General features: G+C 35.7%; 1 protein-coding gene across 3 annotated transcripts in view; it reads left to right on the forward strand.

Annotated features, from left to right (window-relative positions):
- The window catches only part of TOP2B (DNA topoisomerase II beta), a gene marked incomplete at its 5' end in the record, with an annotated part of 70,063 nt that overhangs the window by 44,830 nt on the left and 374 nt on the right, over window positions 1-24,859 (forward strand). For 2 of the 3 annotated variants that reach the window (XM_082014917.1, XM_082014919.1), the window contains 20 exons: window positions 83-192; window positions 2,948-3,040; window positions 3,137-3,251; window positions 5,221-5,342; window positions 6,175-6,323; window positions 7,525-7,756; window positions 9,120-9,254; window positions 9,679-9,879; window positions 11,566-11,761; window positions 11,907-11,998; window positions 13,160-13,315; window positions 13,455-13,538; window positions 14,616-14,813; window positions 15,166-15,310; window positions 16,525-16,683; window positions 17,517-17,724; window positions 18,236-18,315; window positions 18,595-18,705; window positions 23,707-23,823; window positions 24,703-24,800. In XM_082014917.1, coding sequence (XP_081871043.1) covers window positions 83-192; window positions 2,948-3,040; window positions 3,137-3,251; window positions 5,221-5,342; window positions 6,175-6,323; window positions 7,525-7,756; window positions 9,120-9,254; window positions 9,679-9,879; window positions 11,566-11,761; window positions 11,907-11,998; window positions 13,160-13,315; window positions 13,455-13,538; window positions 14,616-14,813; window positions 15,166-15,310; window positions 16,525-16,683; window positions 17,517-17,724; window positions 18,236-18,315; window positions 18,595-18,705; window positions 23,707-23,823; window positions 24,703-24,800 — 2,801 coding nt within the window. Of the gene's footprint in view, window positions 1-82; window positions 193-2,947; window positions 3,041-3,136; window positions 3,252-5,220; window positions 5,343-6,174; window positions 6,324-7,524; window positions 7,757-9,119; window positions 9,255-9,678; window positions 9,880-11,565; window positions 11,762-11,906; window positions 11,999-13,159; window positions 13,316-13,454; window positions 13,539-14,615; window positions 14,814-15,165; window positions 15,311-16,524; window positions 16,684-17,516; window positions 17,725-18,232; window positions 18,316-18,594; window positions 18,706-23,706; window positions 23,824-24,702; window positions 24,801-24,859 lie in introns of all 3 variants that reach the window. The other variant, XM_082014918.1, reaches the window with a different exon arrangement.

Here is a 24,859-nt window from a genome sequence, read left to right on the forward strand (position 1 = left end):
TAATATTCCCAGTAAAATAAAAGCGGTAAAATAATAAAATTTAAATTTTGAGTATGGAGTAACTATTCTTTTTATTGTACAGGTTTGGGTACCAGCACTGCTAAAGAAGCAAAAGAATATTTTGCTGATATGGAAAGACATCGGATCTTATTTCGATATGCTGGTCCTGAAGATGATGCTGCCATTACACTGGTAAGAACTTACAAAAGTGCTTCTATAAGATACTTTTAGTTTCCATTGTTTGCTGAAAATGGTATGTGAGGAAATCCTCACAGGGTTGGGTTTGTTTGTTGGTGGTTTTTCTTTGAGTAACAGAAAAAAAAAACATTTGGGAGAGAAAAAAGCTTTTGGAAAAGATATTAAATTTTGGAGTAAGAGCTTTATCCATGCTACAAAATGAGCTCTGCCTTCTGCTTAGTAGCTTTGATCAATTTTTTTTGGTATGGTTATCAAGAAACATTACATTCAGACTTGTTTTTAAAGACAAAACATGCAAAAGAGTATTCTGAGTAAGGCAGTAGAGCCCAAACAAATGATGTTTTACATCTACTTAGGGATCTGTGTTTTGTTTCTGAGCAAATAAGGTGAGATAAATATCATTTATTCATTGAAGATATATCAGTGGGGCATACCTGTATTCATGCATATGTTCTAAATGATTGAATGTGAAATCTTTTAGATCGTTGTGTACAGGAAAGTACTTGTCTTTCAAAGACAGCCTGTGGAACGACAAAGGTTGTAGTGTCTGGAATGAAGCTGTTTTCTCAAGAGATGTTTCACCTTTTATCTACTTTAATTTGCTATTTTAATTGTAGGTGATATTAGAGAGGAAAAGGGGTAGGAGAGAAAAAATAAAAATGGGAAAATGCCCATCTTAGACAAAACAACTTTTTCCTTACATAATAACTTTTTCCTTGTACTGTGGACCTAGTAAAATGGTGTGTTTTTTCTAACAGAAAGGTATAGTAGGTATCTGTTCTGTTCTGTTGAAGAAAACCAGCCTGATGTGTCAGAAGTTATTTGTACCACTCGTTTTACTTCTGCCCCAGAGGCAGTTAAATAGAATCCATGTATGTGGTTCCCCATTCTAGAGAAGTGTGTTCATATAGATAGAAAAGGAGTCTGTATGTTTGCATATACATGAAACCAATTGGTGGAGAGAACCTGACTTCCCTTATTAAAATTCTGAGCTCTATTTCTGCAAATAGAAGTCCATATACAGGCTGATATCTGAGGCCATATAACCTGTTACAGCTGATCCTCACTGTTGTCTAAAATAATATTCCGTCAATTTGGGAAGAAGCTAGTCATCTCTGTTACACCAAGAACAACTACTGACTAGTACTCAAGCTGTTAACAGAAGCTTCACTTATACTCCTACCCACATTTTCTCTGCTGATAGCTATAATTCCAGCCCCAAGTTTACCTCTGGCCATAGGTGGTGTAAGATTATAGGCCCTACCAGGCCTCATGGTAGCTGTAATCTAGGAAAACAAAAATTACTCCACATAGCAAATTCCTCAGCATTCTGAAGACCTCTTTTGCTAGCAAATGAAGTCTTGGAATAGCAGTTTTAAATGGAGAAATAAAAAAACCACCTTTTTATTCTATTCAAGAATAAATATTTGAGAATAGTTTTTATTCAAACTTTTTATTATATTAATTCTATTTTTATTCTATTAAAATAATTTTATGCTAATCCAGCTCTTGGTCATTTGTCAATTCAGTGGTCTAGAAAAAGTATAGGTACACTGAAAGGAGGCAGAAAAAAATTGTAAGAATTTAGTCATGTTTTTACAAAAGCCTAAGCTTAAGCCTTCAGATATCTGACATTGAATTCTTGAGCTTTGTTCACAAAGGAAGTCAATCTGATGCAAAACAGGATGATACCACTTAGTCCCTTTCTCAGAGAGTAAGTTACTAAGGTTTACTATTTATTATGTAATACCATGATCTCCAAGGAAATGACACTACTCATTGAGCTCTTTTGGAGTACTCCAGTTAGGGTCCTTTAGAAAAGATAGCACTGATGACTGTTGTCTTATGCAGGAGAGTGGTTGAATGCAGGACATGGTGGAGTGTCTATATGTTATTCCTTGAGGAAAAAAAAGCAATATTTCAACAACTCATAGAATTTTCCCAAATTAGTTGAAATTTTGCTTAAACCATATATTCAGTTTTTATGTATTCTTCTCTTGGTCTTCTGGAGGAGAAACTCACTGGAGGGGAACTTTGTCCTGTTACAGAAACAAAGTCTTTCAGAACATTCCTGTGTCTTTTTGTAGTGGTAAGTGGTTGCTTTAAAGTGATGCCTTGTCATTGTGAAGACCAAGGCCCTCAGTCAGCTGGCCTAAACTCTGGCTTAGGCTTTTCATGCAGTGTCAGTTTTGTTAAGTTCTCAATTTTCTTACGAGGACTAGGGCCAACCATCCAGGAACAGCTACAAATTATTGGCATTCTGTGGCTGACAGAGCAAACAGGGCATGGAAAGGACAAGAAGAATGGGGTATTTTTTCTAAGACTTTCAGTTAATTTTCTTGATAACATCTGCTTGTAGTCAGTCTAAATGATGACCCCAACCTTAAAATTATTTAAGGAAAATTCCCAACACCTTTCAAGTCGTGTATCAAAGGACAGCTCTGATGTAAAGAGAGCAATAAGAATGATAAGATTTGTCTAAATGTGTACAGATTTCAGGAAAGTAATATAAATTATGATCAGTGAGAGATCTGTCATTTCAAAAAACCTTGTGCAACGATGTCTGAAAGGTCATGTGCTTGTACTGCTGCTTAAATGTAAATATTAGTGTTATGGATTATCTTGTCCAAATAAGTATTATTGAGGACTTGATCAGATAGTGCAGTACACTTAAAATTCTGACTAAAGTAACACACATTTACACAAACATATATATGCTGATAATTTAGTGTACTTGGAATCTTTCCAGGCCTTCAGTAAGAAGAAGATTGATGACCGAAAAGAATGGTTAACAAACTTCATGGAGGACAGGCGACAGCGTCGGCTACATGGCCTTCCTGAGGTAAGTCCTAAATAATAGCAATAAATCTGGTGGAGAAGGTTTAAATGTAATGTAGTTTTTGTATTGAATGAATAATGTATATGGTTTTTTTTCCAGCAATTTCTATATGGTACAGCAACAAAACATTTGACTTACAATGACTTCATTAACAAGGAGTTGATCCTTTTCTCAAATTCAGACAATGAGAGATCTATCCCTTCCCTTGTTGATGGTAAGCTGATAATTCATTGTGATTTGTTGGAACACTCCTCTTTATTGTCGGTTTTTAAACCTGTGGCTTGTATTGGAAATTAATGCATTCAAATAGGGAATACAAGAACTTTTATATTTTTGTTTGTTATCATTTATATGCTAAGAAATTGCCATGTTTTTTCTGTGAGAAATTTTAAGCTGTTGCTGTGCAGCCTTTTTCCTTAACCAGACCCATTCCCTAGACCATACAAGTGCTTTCTTTCTAGTCAAACCGTCAGAGAAATCAAGTCTTTTAAGTATTTACAATAATTAAAATTCCAGTTGACAGCTGAGTGCGGGGCCCATACCAAAGTATTCATGCAACAAGAACTTTATGTATTTCAGATGAGAAAGTGGGATAGTTCACAGGTAAATGGGGGTAGTAGCTTCCTGGTGGAATGAATCTCCAGCTCTGCTGCAGAATGAGGCTGGGTTAGATATGCAGACACATCTCTTGGGAATCAAAGAATGTCAGTCTCTGTTTCAGCATCTCCAGACTTACTTCCTCCCATGGTTGGGTACTTGGATTAACTGGTAGCCTCTATGCAAGCATTTCATAGTTTACTGCTCTGGAGGTTCACTGTAGAGCTGCATGTTCATTTGAATCAAAGTTCTCCAAGATTATGTCTGCAGAAGTGTTAAAAAAATGAGAAAGGAACTTACTTATTTGTTCATATATTTGTGTGTGTGCATATACAATATTATATATATAATACTATATATAGTTTTTCTCCATGTTGCACATATGTATAACACTATACATATGTAGTATACAGTATTCATATATAGTATGTACAATACTATACATACAATATTTTGCATATTATATATAATTGCTATCAGTGTTTCTGCCAACTTTGGCTGTAATTCTGCATTCTGAGCATGGATATGTGAACTGTTCAGCAGGTGTAGTGCTCTAGCAATGGTTTTTGTTCTTCAGTATCATCAGGTGATATGTAAAACAGGCTAACCTCGTGGCAAATCTCAGAAAAATTAGAAAGGAAGAACATTTTGACTATACTAGTTACCACTCTTACTCCTTGGTGATTCTCCTGTGTAAAGGAAATCCTCTAAGTCTGTTACATTCAATAGATTTTTGGTAGAAAAACATAACGCAGGCTCATTGTAAAGAAAATTGGATGTTACGTATTTAAATGAAATGGAAATTGGAGTCAGTGTCTTTTTTTTATTCAATATTTTCTCTTAATGTTTGACCCAGGTTAGTAATGATAACAGCAATATTTCAGTGCATTTCAGAAATGTATGTGAATTAAAACATTCAATAGATCAATAAGCATGCTCTGGAACTGGTTATGAGTTCTAGATAACATGCAGAAAAAATGATGCAATCCCTTCCACATGGATGTTGTACTTAAAGTGTGCCTAAACAATACAAATGAATTAGAAGATCAAAGAGACTGGCTCCTTTGTTAAAATTTTAAAAGATCTAGAAGGGAGACAAATAATATATCTTTTTGTTGAATTTTAATGAGTATTTGAGAATTTCACACAAAAAGTAAAATTTAAGAGTGCTTTAAAATACATGTAAGCTACAGTTACAGTTGTCACTGCTGAATTTGTGTTGATATTCTTAGAAAAACGATTTTGCTGTGTAGACTGGAAAGGAACAACTTGACTTGTGGAAGGTGTACATTTATGATAAAGTTGCTGTTCATTAGAATTATGTATGCTGCATAGTAATGGCTGGCTGAAAGGGTTATGTTTCCACTTTTCTGGTAACTTTTTCCGTTTGATAAAATATTTTTTATTATTTTAAAAGAATTGAGATATTAATTTGTTATTTTGCTAATATGACAGTGTGAATTTGTTTCTACTTAGTGTTTAGGCTTCTCTTGAGAGATTTGCAATGATAATAAGGCAAAACAAGTTTATTCCTTCAAAAACATATGCTTGTGTATGTGTTGAAAATGGGATATTCTTCTTAATAGGTTTAAAACCAGGGCAACGCAAAGTTTTATTCACTTGCTTTAAGAGAAATGATAAGCGTGAAGTAAAGGTTGCTCAGCTGGCTGGTTCTGTTGCTGAAATGTCAGCTTATCACCATGGGGAGGTGAGTATGAAGGATGGTAAAGTTGTGAGAATTTTTAGCCTATATAAGATGCTAGGAAAATGTTTGCTGTATTGAAATTGCAAAATTACTGGTTATAAGTCTACTAATCACAGATTTACTTTTAAATAAAATGAATCAAACAGTATGTAGCTTAATAAAACAGCATATTTCCGTTCTTCTCAAGCCCTTGTGCGCAGTGGTATTCCAAATAGTTTGTGGGTTATGGTGAAATAGTAGATAACTAATTCCCTAGCTAGCTTCTAGATTTGCAAATCATAGGAATATGGGAGCAATGTACTAAGACAGTATTTGTCTTAAGAAATATAGTATTTTAAGGTGAGAAGAAGAGATACTGTTCTTCAAAAGCCTGATACAATGTTGGAAAAAAGATTATTTCTAGCTCCTGTTTTGTTTATCTGAAATATTAGCAAGAGTTGTCATATTAACAGTCTCTCTCCATTCTTCCTTCTCTCTCTTTAAAAGCAATGAGTAGTAGTTTGTGCTGCAGTTAAGTGCAGTCAGTTTGTGCCCCTTTCATTCCTCCAGAGGAGTGCTTTAGAAAAAATGGAGAAACCCAGGGTTTTTCACAAGCATAGAATGTAAGGACACTTAAATCAGGGAGGCGATGTAGCTGTGGAAGAGGAAGCATTATGTTTTGCCAGCAGCTCTTGTAACAGGTTTACCACAGTCCTTTCTTGGGGAGGACTCTTTTTTGAATTTAAATTCAGGCTAGTCACACAGTTTTGGGGCATTAAAAATAAATTTTATTGGCTGATTAAGGAAAGACTGTCTCTTCCTATACTTATTACTATGAATATGTATTTTCTTGCAGCAAGCGTTAATGATGACTATTGTTAACTTGGCTCAGAACTTTGTTGGAAGTAACAATGTTAATCTGCTACAACCTATTGGTCAGTTTGGTACCAGGCTTCATGGTGGAAAGGATGCTGCCAGCCCTCGCTATATTTTCACCATGTTAAGGTAAACACAAACGTAAAGCTAAACACATGCATTTAAAAAGCCTTGTTATGAAACTGATCCTTTCACAACACTACAGGTTTTTTTGTGGGAGAGGAATGGGAGAGTATTGGAATAGTTTGATAGAAGCTCAAATTCTGCTTTATGTCTATAAGTGTGTTTTTGCATGATTTTCAATGCATAGAACTGCTGTAAGAATTGTAGCTTTTAACGAATTAAACTTTGAATCGTAAGGCTGAAGGCTGAAAATGCAGATCACTCAGATTAGTTACTGATCTTAAATTGTGACTTCTTGCAGAAGTAGCTTTCAGTTTCCCTGTTCAATGTGAAATCTATTCAGTTTCATCATAGAAATTGTATTGCTACCTGTTGATAAGTCCTGCAACTCAGCATAGACTTGAAAGTTGGGATGGATTCTTTTCCTTTCAAATGAGTTTTCTTCAAGCTAAATTAGACATACATAATTAATAATGAAGACCTAATTTAATGATGCTGATTTTTCACAGCTAATACCTTGAAATTCAATTTGGCATGCAGAGTATTAAAATGTGTTCCTTAATGTAAATTACAGTATTTTATAAGTTATATTGCTGCTTTTATTTCCTAATTTCAGTGTGATATTTTGCCTAACATTCCGTGTAGTTTCTTCTTTTCCTCTAACTGTAAGCTTTATATGGAAGTATCAGATTTTATTCCCATTCTCATATATGTTCTTTCTGTAGCAACCTAGTTTGGTACATTTTCCTTTTTGCCTGAGGTGCTGGAAATTGTATTTGTCCAGGAAAATGTTCTAGATGAGCAAAAGGAGTCTCCAGTAAAACCTCTGTAGTATTTTCAGAAACTGCTAGGCCTACAATTAAGGAACAAAGTTTTGCAGCTGTTTGTGCTATGTTGCTTTATTACTGGGTGACGTGCTGTCCTATTGAATTGTGTGTTCTAAATGCTTCAAAGAATGATGTTTTTGTAGATTTTAAATGTCATCCATTACTAATATATCCTGTAGGACACACTCTTCCATTGGGAAGAACTTCCTTTTTGCAGGAGGTATGTACATTGTATTTTCAGCTTCAGAATGGCAAAGAGAAAGGAAGAAATGAAAAAAATCTACAAATAGGTCATATCTGGACCCATAGACTGTTAAAGCATTATGTACTTTACTTACTGGACTCCAATTAACAGTCTTATTCTTTTTCTTTTTTTAAAGCCCTTTAGCAAGGCTGCTTTTTCCATCGGTGGATGACAACTTGCTTAAATTCCTTTATGATGACAACCAACGTGTAGAGCCTGAATGGTATATTCCCATCATTCCTATGGTTTTAGTAAACGGAGCTGAAGGAATTGGTACCGGATGGGCTTGCAAACTTCCAAACTACGATACCAGAGAGATTGTAAACAATGTCAGACGAATGCTGGATGGCTTAGATCCCCACCCAATGGTAAAAATAATAGCATATGCTGGTATTTATATGTTTGCGAAACAAACTGTATTTTGTACTAACAAAATTAATTCATATCACTCTAGAAATGCTTGATTGTTGGAACATTGGAGTTGGCTTGTCCTAGTAATTTTCTGTAGGAGCTTGACTTGACTGTTGGGATAAGGCTGGGGAAGTTCTCCTTGAAGCAAAAAACATTGCGATTTGTATTTTTCCAATTATTTTAGAGGACTTTTTCTTCAGTCTGCTGACTATAAGCCTTCGCAGTTGCAAGTCTTACAGGGTAGTTATGACATGGCAGTAGAGTAAAAAGCTGTACCACTCTTTCCTTTTTGAAGATATTACTACTTATCTTCAGCCAAACTTAACATTTCCTCTGTCTTGTCTGAATTGTACTCTTTTATGTTTCTGTAAGCATAGGAGAAGATACTGTCACTGTCAAGCAGCTTCTGAACGGCATCTAGCTTCTGTTTCTTTATTTAAAATTTTATAAGAAGTCTCAGAAGTGGTGTATACTTAAAAAAAAGTGGACAGAAATATTTATCTGTAACCAACAGATGTAGTACAGCTAATGTAACCTTTATTTTACAACTGATGGATATTGCTACTTTGCTGTGTTTATCAAGTCATAGAAGCAGAAACATCTTTTCTTCTCTACTTAGACCACAGTTCACTGAGTGTGCAGTATCAATTTTCATGACATGGTGAATTTCCTTTTGCAAATTCTTGGGAACAATTAATAGACTTTTTTTTTTTTTTAAATTAATGCAATCCATTGCCCTTCCTTTAGGACTCCTAGGCCTTCTGTGTAGTCTTACAGTCAATTGAAGCTTCACTGTGGTTGAAAGAGGCAGTTCTGCCTCCATCTAGCTCCTTTCTGTATGCTGGTATGTGTTTGTGGCTGCATGGTAAGCTGGATAAGGGAATCAATTCAGTTAAAAAAAATTCCCCACCCTGTTAGTTACTTTTTAAACTGGATGGGTTCCACTGTCTTTGACAAACAGCACAAGAATGAAAAAATGGTTAGGGGAGGCAGCACCACTTCTGTAGTTATTGTGAGACAACCCCAAACAACCCCCACAAACAAAACAAACAAAAAACCCATCAACTCATTGGGTTCAGCTGCATCTTCTTAATCATTCATCTACTCTGTAGATGTTAAGACTTGCTCCTGTCACTTGCATGGGTGTATTCTGTGTTTTCTGGAGTATTTTTCCTATGACTTAAGATTTCCAGACCTGAGAGGCTGGTTGATGGATTAGTGCAATATAAAGTGATAGCTGTAAGGTGTATGGGAAACAAATATTTTTACAACGTTTTATTATAAAGATTATAACCACTTTGCTGGTTTTTGCAATTTCAGCTCCCAAACTACAAGAACTTCAAAGGAACCATTCAGGAACTTGGTCAAAACCAGTATGTAGTCAGTGGTGAAATATTTGTGGTGGACAGGAACACAGTAGAAATCACAGAGCTTCCTGTAAGGACATGGACCCAAGTAAGTAACAGTGAAATACATTTACGTAAAAAACCAAAAAACAATGAAAAGTTCCTTACTAAATTATTTAATCCTACATCTGGATGAACTTTTAACACGATTTCTGATTATTATACATACCTGGAAGGGAACATGGTTTCATTGTTTTGTATGCCTTTGTAGAAGATGGTTTGCTACATCTACTGTCGTCTTCTGCTGAATTAATATATAATCCTGTTTTACTTTTGAGTAGAATTTTCGGTTCTTGTTAGATGCCTCTTATGTTTGTGCTAGTCTTGGCCTGTGTTTTGTAGATTATACTGGTTCTGTAAATTATAACTGATATCAGATGTAATGCACAAAGCTTTGAAATCTTATGTTGTTCAGTTGGTTTAAGGAATTTAAGAAGTGCTGCTTTTTTTTTTTGCTACCCTATTTTTAATAGGTGTACAAAGAACAGGTTCTAGAACCTATGTTGAATGGGACTGAAAAAACTCCAGCATTGATTTCTGACTATAAGGAATACCACACTGATACGACTGTGAAATTTGTTGTGAAGATGACAGAAGAAAAACTTGCACAGGCAGAAGCTGCTGGATTGCACAAAGTCTTTAAGCTTCAAACAAGTCTTACTTGTAATTCTATGGTAACTTTTTAATGTTTGGCTATCAGAATCCTTACTGTTGCTTGTTGTAAACTCAGATATTTCTGTAATGTACTTTGGTACTTGGTAAATGAACAGTGTATTGTGTATTTGAAATTGTTTGAATAGTACAATATGTACAAATAGTGATGACAAATACTAAGTCCATATGATCAGCAAATTCATTTTAGTTCTGATGAATCTTTCAAACCAAATTACAAAGGCTCGGGGTGGTTATTTTCCCGTAACTGAAAAGTTCCTGTGCAGCTAACCAAAAATGGTTAATGTAAAGTAGGTCATACAAATAGCTTTCTGCCATATTATACTTAGATTTGAATTTTAAACTTGAGACAAGTTACATTTTCAAAATCGCACTTTATGCAGGACTATTACTCTTCTAATAGGAGTGAAATGATACAATGTTTCCACAAACACAAATCCCATTCTAGGTTGTAAGATATAGAGAACACCATCCTTAAGCTGCTGAAGACATAATAGTGATGTAAATTACTCGTTGTAGTAAACAGATGATTTATTCTGGTTGTAACAAGACGGGAGTAAGAATGGGAGTAAATATACATGTGTCTCTGTTATGAGAGAGTTTTGAATTGTAAGATAATTTCTGCCAGAATATTTCCAAATAACCTTTACAGAGACTGAAAAAACAGTTCTATTTTTTTTCATATTTTATTTTATTTTTTATTCATAACTTTCAGATATTATCACAAAGCAAAAATATCATTACTATTGTATAAATCAAAAGCTATGTGAAAATATGTTAAAAATAAATTAAAGATTTGGAAGAATTGGAAGAGGAAAAAGGCTTTGCTCAACCCATTTCGTAGATTGTGCTTGAAAAGCATATCTACCAAATCAAGGTGATAGTATTTCTCACAGGTTTAAACAGCCATATGAACTATTGTGAGAATCTGTCTTCAAGTTATTCTTTAACAGATTACAAAATGTTTTGCAGCTTAATCTTGCATTTTCTGCCTACTGGAATAAATAGTAAGGGCTGCTTTCTGTGTATCTGTAGGAGTTAATCTACCCTAGTGTAAGCGTCTTAAAAAATTATGTGAGCTAGTCATTGTTCACACAACTCCCAGATAGATGTTTTAGATAGATGAATTGTCCTCTAGAGATGCTTATTTCTTTCATTTGACTATAGAGGGCACCTGGGGTGACTAGTTCGCCTATAAATGTCTAAACTGGAGATGTCAGAAGCCGGGCAGGATTGATTCTACCTACGATGTGAAAATAATTTCTTACTTTCTTTGTGCTTGAACTTGAAGGATGGCAGTTTTCACAGCTGAAAAGTGGCAGATTTCACAGATGAATTGAAGGATTATTAAAGATGCTTTTCAACTGTTAATAGTTGTGAATCATTAGGTGCTACTGAATTTGTGCTTTAATATTTAGACAAAATTAGTCATTCAACTGAATTCAGGCATATTTCTCTAGTTTGAACGTGTTGCCATAAATCTCATCTTAAATCTACTTGTGAATAAAAAGAAGATCTATCCAGCTATGTGCTGTGTAGTTCCATAGTCAGGTTTGAGTTCACAGTCTTCAAAATACTGCTTTTTGTATGGTGCATATATATGTACAATAGAAATAAACTCGTACACAAAGATTAACAAAGTTTGAGTTATGCAATCTCTCTCAAGCAGTATATTATGTATTTTATAGGTGCTATTTGATCATATGGGATGTTTGAAGAAGTATGAAACTGTGCAAGACATCTTGAAGGAATTCTTTGATTTACGATTACATTATTATAGTTTACGCAAGGAATGGCTTGTGGGAATGTTGGGTGCAGAATCTACGAAGCTTAACAATCAAGCTCGTTTTGTTCTAGAGAAGATACAAGGAAAAATTACCATAGGTGAGTAAATATAAGTTAGAATTGGTAACAGTGGGAAAAATTTGGAAATTATTTAAATATAGTAGAATGTACTTGCTTGTAAGATGTTTATTTTTCATGACACTGATTCCTCCCGACCCCACCCTGTTGTGTGTATGTCTTGTAGAGAACAGATCAAAAAGAGATTTGATTCAGATGTTGGTCCAGAGAGGTTATGAATCTGATCCAGTAAAAGCCTGGAAAGAAGCACAGGAAAAGGTAATAATCTGAAATCTCTTGACATATTTGATGCTGTTAATGGTATAAGTTATATTAATTTATTCAGATGTTTCTAGTAGTCTAACTTAATCTTTTTAAAGTGTTATGTGTGTTATAAATTACTCATTATTCCTTACTGGCTTCCATTTTAAAAAATGCATTAAACTTATACAAAAATACTGTCACATAATATTGGTGTTGTATATGGATAATTCTTAGAAATACAAGTGTGAAAATGAGAATGCAGAGGATTGAATTTCTTAACATACCCAAATCAAAACTGGTAACTTGATTTCTGACCGGCTGATATATAAAATACTGCATCAGTTACCCCACACATGTAACTGATTTTTCCTGTATTATTTATTTGTCATATGATTGCAAAATGTAATTATTTAGATATAACTTACTCATCAGTTTTTTGTAATGAAACCTGAAAACAATAAAGGTATGACTTTTGAACTTACTTTACTAAATTTTACCTTGACCTATATTTATTTCTGCTTTTTTAAAACCCAAGAGTTTTTTTTTTATTGTTCCAAAAGAGATATGTGACAAGTTTAATTTCATGCTTTACTATGGGAAGATGAAAGTACTTCAAAAAGCAACTTCAAATTTCTGTCAGCCACCCCTTTTCTGTGCCATTGACACTGCTCTCTCTATTTATTTTCATTTCTCATTTGCTTTGCTTTGCCTTTTTTTTTTTTTTAACTACTGTATTTTAACTCCATGCAGTGTGTTGTGTTTTATAACAAAACTATTATTATGAGAAATTTTGATCCATTTCCAAACTACAGTTTGTACATTCAGGGATTTCATAGCAGTTTTTATCCAAAGGACTGTACTCATTTCTAAAGAAACAGATACACATGAATATCCCAAGGGCAAAGGTCTCAACCCTGTGAGATAGCTAGCCCATAGCATACAAGGCATATGGCAAGCATCAGGTTTAGATTTGTTTTCTTAAATCAAATTATTAAATAATCCAGCTGTAGAAGGTCACAGGAACATGTCCTTTTGGAAAGGTCCAGAAAAACGTTAAGGTTTTCGAATCTGTGAGGGCATACATTATTACTCTATGATGGTGCTTTGGAGCAGTGTTATAGTTCATGCATAGAGCTAAGATTATTAATACTTGTAATTGTGAATATTTCACTTTAGGCAGCAGAAGAGGAGGACCCACAGAATCCGAATGATGATGCTTCCTCTGCTTCTGGCTCAACTTCTGGCCCTGACTTTAACTATATCTTAAATATGTCTCTCTGGTCACTCACAAAAGAGAAAGTAGAAGAGTTAATTAAGCAGAGAGATTCAAAGGTTGGTACACCATGGAAGGCTTGTTCTGAAATGATATAGTAATTACTGATGTGTCTAATTGTGAATGTTAATTTTCGATAGTATTTACTTCAGTTGTAACTCAGTAACTTTCATTCTACATACTACTTTCATGTTTTAGGAGAGAGAACTAAATGACCTTAAAAGGAAATCTTCTTCAGATCTCTGGAAAGAAGATTTAGCGGCCTTTGTTGAAGAGCTTGAAGTATGTTTTATGTTACCTATCTTTCTAGAAATATTGAATTGAAATTAGTCAAATTAATACTTTTAATCAATTAATGCTTTTAAAATTTAAGCAAAAATAATAAATATTACCAAATTTTGGATTAAAAGCAGATAGACATCCAAATATGGTGATAAGTGGGAAATCAATATTGGGTATATGTGTTCCTAGTTGTCTTCCTCAGGGATTGTCTCTTGTATCCATACAATTTAATGTTTTTCCAAGTCCATGATGACAAAAGAAAAATTACCAGGAGACAATTTGTTTTCAGATGACAAAAAAAAAATGGGAGTAGTAACTGGTAATAGTAATAATTATAGTAATTCTACATGTTCTAATTGGTTGTAAGGCAATAAGTATTGTCAAATGCAAAGCTGTACATCTAGGAATGAAGTGTGTAGAGACCATAGTACTATATGAGGGGCTCTTACTTTGCCTCATCAGTAACTCTGGAAAAAGGTAAAGACCTATTGGTGGATAACTTGCTGAGCCTCATCTGTCAATGTTGCCTGAAAAGGATGATGTAATCTTTTGAAGGGACATAGGATAATACAAATAAGATGGGTTTTTTCCATTTCTCTGTGTGTTTGTGGTGCAGCTGCAAATTGGAAGCATTCTGTTCAGATGTCTGTATTTGAGCTATATGTTCATACTGTGAAAAAAGCTGATTAAATGACTGGAAAATGTGCCTTAAACATGACTCTAGAAACTAGCTGCTTAAATTAAATGCTGAAATACTGAAAAGTTACCCCAGTACCCAGACACATACATGAGAAATAGAAACTTGATAAAAGAAAGATTTTCAGTCTAGCAGTGTCCAAAATTTTGTATTTATTTGATCTTGAATAAAAGCATAGTTTTTAACTGCACAGGATAATGAAGAATTTAACAAGATTAAGTGGTTGGTTTTCCATTACTGGAAAGTGTGTACAATTCAAGTGAGAATAAAGGGAAGTCTTAAACTCCATGTAGAAAGGAGATGAATCTTAAATAATCACCATGTTCCAGTTTGTCCACGTTAAAAAAGAATGTGTTCCCCCACCCTGCCTTGTTTGTTAGAAAGTAGAAGCACAGGAAAGAGAAGATGTTTTGGCTGGCATGGTTGGCAAACCAATAAAAGGCAAGGTTGGTAAACCCAAGATGAAGAAACTTCAGTTGGAAGAGACCATGCCATCGCCATTTGGCAGAAGAATAGTTCCACAGATTACATCTGCCATGAAAGCTGATGCCAGTAGGAAATTGCTGAAAAAGAAAAAGGTAAATCAAAACTATTGCTATAGTTAGATTATTTATTATTTAAGTGCTATATTTTTCTACTCTGGTAGCATAAATCCAAATTGCTAGACCTCATTAATGCTGTGTATATACTATTGTGCTGACCTAATGCATGAAGAAATTTAATATTGGATTTCTTTTACATTTGCAAGCCTCTTGTGACTACTTATTGTTCAGGTGTTTTTAGTGAGATTTCTTCCTTCCAAGACTGTTGAACAAATGTCAATATGCTAGTCTACTTTCATTTATTATCTTCTACAAAACTATTCCAGTTCTATCTTGAAATATAAAGGTAGAATTTATTTTATTTTGCCCAACTTTTCTATATTTTTAGGGTGAAGCTGATTCTCTAGCAATAAAAATGGAATTTGATGAAGAATTTGGTGGTGTGCCAGCTGAGGGTGGTGGGGATGACTCACTGAATACATCAGCCACAGCAACTAAAACCCCTAAACCTAAGAAAGAGAAGAAGGAGCCTGGTAAGATCCGTACACAGTCATAGTTAACCTTAGTTGTGTATACTAATTGGACATTAAATATATTTTTAACACTTAGTGAGAAGGGAAATATTTCACAATAATCACTATTTCATCTGATCTTCTTACATAAAGAGATGTGTGGAAACACTTGAAAGTACTCTGCTGAAACTTCTGTTATGTAAGCTGCTTTTCTGGGGGTTGTGGATCTTATATCTTCTACATTCGATTTGTTGGGGGGTCTAAATCTTTGAATTTGTGAGTAGAAAAATAAATTATTTTTACATAACTAGACAAATTTTGTGCAAACTGAAGTTTCTAGTTTGCATGCTCTCTGACATTGAAGGACATGGCACTCGCCTTCAGTCTGAGTCATAGTATAGATTGTAAAACTTATTAAATAAATGCATTTTCCTATTGACATATTCTGTCATTCTGACTTTTTAAAAGTTATGCATATTATGGCTTGACAGACTAACCAATGTATATGTTAACTTTCCTTTTTCCTCAGTTAGGAGGAATTTATTATTACTGTTTGAGAAATACATAGTAATGGGGGGGAGCAACAGAAAAGAAAGCTAAAGACAAAAGAGAATGTTTAAGTATGAGGTTTTTAAAAAAGAGGAATAAAAAGTGGTTATGCAAATACTTTTTCAGAGATAAGATCTTTTTTAATTATTCAGGGGATTATCCAACCTGAATAGGTTAACTGAGTACAGTTATGACTGAGCTGTCTACAGGCAGCTCAAATCTACCCTAGCCGGTGTTGAGCCAGAGCCAATTAGCCCAGCTTGACCTGAGCTTGCCCTGCAATTAGCTGACTGCATTGTTACCCCCCAATGGGGTATAGTGTGCTTCCCATGTTAATTGGATTTTTCCAATAACTGTTCCCGATCATGTTCCCTGAATAATGGGAAACTGCTTGTTCTTTTCCTGGAAAACCTCAGCAACTTTTAGAAAACTGGAGGTTTGACTGCAGAGGAGCTAAAACTTCAAATTAGAGACTTTCATGTTTTTCATGTTTTATTTGGCAGCAGGAGGTCAGGTTCTGTATGAAATCATTTCATCACATTAAATGTTTCTTCAGGAAGGAGAAGAAAATTTATAACATTTAAAGGAGAACTTTTTAAGATAAATATATACATTTATGCATTATAACCAATTAGAAATGATGAGAGTTTTTTTTACTCTGTAGTAAATGCTTTAACTTGTGGCAGGTACTAGGGTAAGAAGAACACCATCAGCTACAAAGTCCAGTGCAAAAAAAGTGAAGAAACGAAACCCATGGTCAGATGATGAATCTAAGTCTGAAAGTGATTTAGAAGAGAATGAGCCTGTGATTATTCCAAGAGACTCTCTGCTTAGGAGAGCTGCAGGTACCTAAGCTTTTGTGAATTGCGCATTGTGAATGAAAGTGTCAACTATAAACCTACATTTTCCTTTGACCGTAGCCTTCCCTTAGGACTTTATCTCCTACAGATAGCTTGCATTACATTTTTCTTCACTCACTATGCGGTTAGTGAAAAAGCTCTTAATGTTAAGACTGAGAGCTTAAGAGTTGATATGAAAGATTTTGTAACTTGGTCCAGAAATCTTTTCCCTTATTCTAAACACTAGACTAGAAATTACTCACAAAAGTAGTGAATTATGCAGGAAATAGGTGAGATAATACCATTGCAAACAAAAAAAAATTACTCTAATGTGATAATACTGTCAGATAAGGCCTAAATGGCTAGTGAAAATTTACCAAATAAATTCTGAGCGGTCCATGAAAAGCAAAAATATCAGAGACTGAAAGTTTGGCAAATAAGTAAATATTTGATGGTTTAAGAAAAACACACAGATTTTTCTGGAAAATTTTTGATCAGTTTTTCAAGCACTTGATTAGGAGGAATGTTCAAATGATAGATTTGAGAAAATTTCAGTTGTAAGTGAAGGATTCTCATTCCTTAAAAGTATATATGCAGTGATGTCATCTTAATGCCATTTGCTGAAGATATCTGAGCAAGCCACAAGTGGTGTTAAATGTCTGGTAACATTTTAAATGTCCCTTTATTCTTCCAGGCTCAAACACGTTTCTTTTCCCCCAGTCTTTTGTCTTGTATGCTCTGAGGCAGGGATTGGTTAGTGATTTCCACTTTTAATTTATACATGTATTAACATCAAGAACTATCTTGAAACATTTGTATATGTGGGTTTTTTTTTTTAGCTGAGAGGCCCAAGTATACTTTTGACTTCTCAGAAGAAGAAGATGATGCTGATGATGATGATGATGCCAACAATAATAATGATTTGGATGAGCTCAAAGTAAAAGCCTCTCCAGTTACAAATGACAGAGAGGATGAATTTGTTCCCTCAGATAGTTTAGAAAAAGATGAGTATGACTTCTCCCCAGCAAAATCAAAGCCATCTCCAGAGTAAGTACTGTAACTCCACAGTATTTCTTTACTAATAATTTTTTTGAATGCAGAAGTCTCTGAACAAAACTGAGAAACATCAACCTGTTGTTACTCTACATGTACCGTATAACATAAAATCTATACATTTCTGGGGAGGAATTAAAGTGTATGTTATCACAGCCTTGCAATTAACCTATGCAGAGGTAAACATGACTTACCAAATTGTGGCACACTGTCAGTAATATCACCTGTTAAACTGCATTTTGTAAGATTCTCTGTTTTTCATCTTGTGCCAGTCTGGTATACAGAACTATTGATAAAAATGTAATTCTGTTAATTTTAAATGCCTGAAGTTCATGACTGAATGGTGATTTCAGGGATTCAACTGCTGCAAGCATATACAAAAATGCTAGAAATGCTTTGTGGTGCTAAAACAGGTATTTAATCTCATATAGATATTATAATGTCTACATACTTCAGTATGTAGTTAATGCAACTCATATAATGTCTTCTTCCTGTCTGGAAGCAGAAAAACATTTCAAGACAAGAAAAATCAAGATTTTGGGAACATTTTCTCTTTTCCATCTTACTCTCAGAAGACAGATGATGGTGAGCTTGTTATTACTGATCTGTTTAATCTTATAGCAACTGTTACAGAATACATTAGGGAGTTTGTGTGGTATACACAAACTTCACACAGTGGTTATAGAAGAAGGATGTCCAGATTTATAAAGGGGGAAGGAGGTTCTGATCCTTAGAGGAACAAAGTTTGTATCATAGATAAGTATCAGAAGCACTTTTTTGAGATTAATTTTGACTGCAGTTAATATTGATGACTAAAAATATGCAGTGAATGAATCTTATTCTAAACATACTCTGTGATTGTAGAAACAACAAAATTGGACAGTGACGAAGAGGATTCTGCTCCTGTTTTCTCATCGTCTTTTGCCCCAAAACAAACAGAGAAAATTCCAAGTAAAACAGTAGCTGCTAAAAAGGGTACGTATAGGATTGTCCTGTAAGCCAAGCCATTTATATAAAACTCATCTTCTCCACTTTTGCGTTGTCTCTTCACATCTTCGAAGGGGGAACTGGATTAATTTATTTTGAACTTTGTGAAATTCAGCATAGGGTATGAACTGAATTTTTTTCCACCGGCTGCCATAGTGTCAAAACCTAATACTTTCCATGCATGCAGTTGGTGTTCAGCCTTTGATTAGTTTAACTAACAGGAGGTTTTTACTCTCGGATAATAAGTGAAACAAGATGACCTTGGGTTTGAAGACAGTCTTCTATAATGGATCTAACTAACTTACTTTAAAAGGAAGTGCAAAGGAGGAATCCACAAGAAATATTTATGCCCAAAGTAGGTGTTGTGGTTTAACCCCAGCTGTCAACTAAGCACCACGCAGCGACTTGCTCACTCTGCCCCCCAGTGGGATTGGGAAGAGAATCGGAACAGTAAAAGTGACAAAACTCATGGGTTGAGATGAAGACAATTTAATAGGTAAAGCAAAAGCTGTGCATGTAAGCAAAGCAAACCAAGGAATTAATCCACTGCTTCCCATCATCAGGCAGATGTTCAGCCATTTCCAGGAAACCAGGGCTCCATGACATGTAACGGTTACTTGGGAAGACAGAATGTCCTAACTCCAAATGTCCCCTCTTCCTTCTTCTCCCAGCTTTATATTGCTGAGCATGATGTCATATGGTATGGAATATCCCTTTGGTCAGTTAGGGTCAGCTGTCCTAGCTATGTCCCATCCCAATTTCTTGTGCACCCCCTGCCGACTCGCTGATGTGGTGGTGTGAGAAGCAGAAAAGGCCTTGACCCTGTAAGCACCGCTCAGCAATAACAATTGTGTTATCAACACCGTTTTCAGCACAAATCCAAAATGTAGCCCCATAGTAGCTACTATGAAGAAAATTAACTCTATCCCAGCCAAAACCAGCACAGTAGGCTATCACAGTAAGTTCCACTTGGCACAGTTGTTTTTCTTCTTGAAATGGAGGCTCTCTTTAAACTTCAGAGGTATTAATTTTTTCAATTATTAGTCAGGCTTTTAGAACTGGCATCTTGCAGGATCTTACATTGCGGAATTAAGGACAATTCCAGGAAGAGCATGTTTATTATTTGGATTTGTTCCTGTGGTTGTGCTTGGGTATTTGTAGGAATGAGGTTTTTTTGCTCTGTCTACCTTGGGGAATATTGGTTTATCAGTTGTTAGTGTTACTTTTAAGAGAAAGACTTGCACTTGTTTCTAAATGTGTGTTAAAGATTATGCTAGACACTTGCCATAATTAATGGTGAAAAGAATGTTTTTTCTTACCTGATAGTAGTTTAAATAGGTCATAAAATACAGTTCTTAGCACATGATAGAAAGGGAATTTTGTTGCTTTCAGATCTTTGCCTTTCTTCCTGTATGTCTTTCAGATATTTTCCTTTTCTGTTCTCGAAAAGCATTTTTTTTCCTGTGATACTGTGGCCTTTGTTTTTTAAAACTTCTTTTGACCAACTTGCAGCTGAAATTAATTATTCCAAAAAAGGTGTCTGAAGGAAATCTGCAAGAAAGCATCCAGTTAAAATAGATAGCTTACTCTCTTAAAAATGAGGGGAAAAAAAATCTTGTGTTATTTATTAGGTACCAGTGAATTGCAGCACCTTTTCATCCTCTCCTCCTTGCTTCCCTATTTCTAATCTCTTTCTTGCTGCGTTGTCTAATCTAATTTGTAAACTGTTTGAATCATCGAATATCTGAATGCTTCTCAAACACTTTCAGCTAGTAAAGTTCTATAATACAATAAATGAAGATAATATGCAGAAATAGCTGATCTCTAATAGAATAGCCTTTTATGTTAAACTTGTGTACTGCAGTAGATACAAGAGAGAACTATGTATGCAGTAGCTAGGCATGGATGCAATTCAACATTCAGTCTCTTTCTCCTCTGTTTTTTGAAGGCCTGGATGTGATGAGTGGTCATTTAACCCAACTTGAAACCTTAAAATACAGCTGTGATCTGAGTTTCTAATTAACCTTTATACTCACAAAATAGGTATAAACAGGCTCTCTTTCAAGCAAAACTTAAATTTTTGCCTTCAGAGTAGCTGTAGGGACACAGTCTTCCTCTCAGTGTGTGACAATATGACAGGTTACTTTCATCAGTTTTCATCTCCTTTTCCCAGATTAGACATGACCAGAGTTTCATGGTTGCAGTTTGACAGTGCAGTGATAACCTAGCATGTTTAGTTCGTTCGTCATCTGGTATCCTTTTAGTAGTCTGCTTGATTCTAAGTTCATCTTCACGCCCTGTATCACCAGCCCCTTCATAACCCATTTTTTGGTATTGTAGTATTCCATCGAGTCACCCTTACACTGGGAATGCCTGTTGTGTGGCTGAAACAATTGTTCTAGAGTTGTTTGATTTTCTGTCACTCCAGAGCTTGGATTTGTAAGGATAAAAAACTGAAGAACTATTTGTTGTGCCTTGCTATCTGTACAGCCACATTCCCTTCTCAATGAGAAGAAATAAAGAAACGGGTATGAGTTCAGCTTCTTTTCAGACCGATCAATTTGAGATGAAGGCTCTTGACCACTGGTGTTCACTACAGAGGATCAAGAGACTGCTGAGCTTGCTTTCCATGCACTGAGAGGTCTGTGGTTCTAGTGCTTTGTAGTTAAGCCTAAGAGAAATCTGAAAAGCAGTCTTACTCTTTGATTGTAAGCAGCTGCTCACCTTGAAGAGCCCAGCTGTTGAGATTCTAGCAGTAAGGTGTACCCTTCGCATCAGCTGCAGGGCTGATACCATTCCTGGACTTTCTGCCAAAAACTTGGGCTTTTTGAGAGCCTGTGTACATTGACTCCACTGCAGACTTCCATTTCAATGTCATGATACCTAGTGGAGAGCTTGGCTGAGCTGATTGCAGTCTAGTTGCTCTGAGAAGACAACTTGCCACTTGTGCAGGCATTAGGTATATAATCTAAAGTTAGCGGTTCAGAATCCCACTAGAATTAGTACAGAAGGAGATGCATGTTCTAGAAGTCATGGACACTATTACTTTAGCCACCAGGTAACAATTAGGAAGTTTGCTGTCCTTTGGACTTGGTATTCTGCAGGCAGGCTTCACAGGACTTGACCAGTGATGACAGGCTCTGTTTCAAAGAAAGAACAAGTCTAGTGTTTGTGTCAGTGTGTCATACCTCCCTTTCACTCACCAGTTATTTCCCTCTCCCTAGTTCCATGTTTGTCAGTGAGCAGTCTGCCCCTTTTCTAATGTCAGTTAATAAACTCGAGGACTCGGGGCCAGCTGAAGATAGTTACATCTCATGGTATATGTGCTGCGCAGTACTTGCCAATTGACAGCTTGCTTGGCTTCTGTCTGGTATGCAGATTTCACATTAATAGCACGAGGAACTGTGCAAGGCACAATTACCTGGCCAAAACATACACAATCCTGTAAGAGGATGTCTAAACCTCAGCTCCTGATGTTGAATGTCACGTAGATCTAAACTGATCCCTTCTACTAAGATTCTCTTGGTCACAATTTCTGCTTGTCATCTTCCAAGTTGATGAAACTTCTGAATCCTTCCCTTCCCTGCCCTCTAGTCTATGTTTCTTATGCTGGTAAAGCCTTTTCCTGTATGAAGATCTTGTTGCCTTATGGGACCTAAAATCATGCACCTTCAGGTAACACTGCTTCCTCTTTTACTGATTAACTAGCTACTTACTTTTGGTGATGCCTCTAGAAAGTATTCCTTCTGCTTCAGTTGCTGTGTACGGTCTTTGTGGCTTACTTAGTTTTACTTTACGCTACTACAGCTGGTGTTTCCCAGTTGAGATACCTAGAGAGACCTGCTTCAAGTTGCTTTCAAATGTGGTTCCTGACTTCCTTCCTTCCTTCCCTCCCCAAGTCTTACCTGAAATGCTGCCTTAGCCATTTTTTCACTATCTGTAATGCCAAAGGTGAGTTTATTTTTTGTATTGTTAGGACCTGATACTTGGACTACCCAGTAGGTATTATCACAAAAAGCTGGAAAGACGTAACTGTCTTTGTCAGTGACTCTCCAGTGCATAGCAGTTTAAGACATCATAGCCAAAAAGCTTGTGGAGACACTCTTGTTGTCTGAACTCATTCACCTAGTGATACCAAAAATGAAAGCTCAAGTTCTCACAAATGTCCACATCCCTGGTATCTGGTGTGTTTTCACACGTGTCTCATCATCTTTGAGGTATTCATAGCTGATAGCTGATATTCATACTGCAGGTCAGTAGTGTATCCGAGGTTTCTGCAAAAGACTGACTCGTCTGTAAGCACATAGAACACATTAACCCATCGTCTTAAGGGTCTTTTCCAACCTAAATAATTCTGTGATTCTGTCCCCTGTCACCCACTGTGTGAACATACCAATGACTGTCTTCTAAAGATGGCAAGACTTAGTTGCATGGCAGTAATTAAAATTCTGTAAGAAATCCACAGATAGGTGCCCTTCATGTCCTTTCTGCTTTTTCTGAAGTTCCTTTTCACCGAGATTGACAGAAAACAATGTCACAGAGTCAGATGCACTGTCTCTCAAACTCCTGCAGCAATCACGGGGAAAATTGTGTCCTGCAGTTGTACCACTGTGAAGGCAAAAATGTCACAAGCAGCCAGCTGTATCTGTAAACACTGTAATGTATCCAAATGTGTTTAAAGTATCCAACCTGGAGAACTTCTGTTGCTGCTTTAGTTACTGGTAACCTCAAAAAGATGAAGAAGTGTTTAATCAAAACCACTGGAGTTTACTGAATGCAGTGATACATCTCAGAAGTATCACAAAAGAAACCTCCTGTTTATTCCATGCAGTTTTAGCATAAAAGTTAAGTATGTTTTTCCCAAGTGCAGAAACCGCTCCTCTTGTTTTAATATCTGCCATTTATGCTGTAATTGGCATATTTAATAAAATTTAATACTTCTAACCAATACGTGAATTTAACATATTTAGTATCTCTAACTTCTAACAGCAAAACTAGATGTGCCCCCTAAACCTAAAAGAGCTCCCAAGGCCAAGAAGGTGGAAACTGTAAACTCTGACTCGGATTCAGAATTTGGCGTTCCAAAGAAGACTGCAGCACCCAAAGGTAAGAGTTTTGGTGCCCTGCTGCTCAACACTCATGTCTGTGCTCTCTGTAACACAGATTCGCAATAATTTTTGTAAGGAAGGAGAACTAGTGTCTCTAAAATTAGAACCACATTGATTTATTAGTAAATTAATCACTAGTAGATTACTCAGCCATGAGCCTTTTCTGTGACAAGTATAGCGTACTGACTTGACTTGAAAAACAATGTGTGAACTTTTTATCTATCTGACGTTCACTGTTGGGAATGTATTTAATAGCTTCTCCTCCCCTCTGCCTTTTTTTTTGTTTGTTCATCAGTTCTACTGGATACTGCTTATTTTCTTTGATCTCAGCTTTTTACAAGACAGTAAAATTCTGATTAGTAATTCTAGTAAGTAGCGACTTCTGGCTTTTTAAACCAATTCTTTGTTATCCCAATTCTCAGTTGTCAAGAGTCCTCACAACACAGCACACTGAGCAGTGTAATCAGAGGAGTCTGTAAAGGATGTGCCAGTGTTGATAGTTACGGTTATCAGTAAATTTACTAAATAGTAAAGGTGAATTAATGCTGTGTCATCAGTACAGAAGGTGACCGAGGACTTGTAGTACTTCAGAAGTCTGGAAGTCATTGATCTAATGACATTTGCCCCTGTCTTGAACCGACAGACAGCTTGAATTGCTAGGGTGAATGGTAACTTTGGAAGAGAAAACTGAGAAAATAAAATGTATTTTATTTTACTGCTGTTGTGAAGAAGCTGGAGTTGTAAACTAAATCTGAACTTTAACATGTAGAGATACTAAAGTAATTTCACCAGATTTTTCTTCAGCTTGCTGAAGTTTGGAGTTGTATTTTTAAAAAAAGAAAAAGAAAACAAGGTTAAATCATATTCTCTCACCTAGGAAAAGGTAGAGGGGCAAAGAAAAGGAAAGCATCCAGTTCAGAAAATGAAGGTGAATACAACCCTGGGAAGAAAATGCCTAAATCGACACCAAGCAAGGTCAGTTCTATTTATGCTCTTTTCTCCTTGTAAAAAGAACCCAGTGGATTACTTTACAT

The sequence above is a fragment of the Phaethon aethereus genome, assembly GCF_964289735.1.
Source record: "Phaethon aethereus genome assembly, chromosome: 2".
Lineage (NCBI taxonomy): Eukaryota > Metazoa > Chordata > Aves > Phaethontiformes > Phaethontidae > Phaethon > Phaethon aethereus.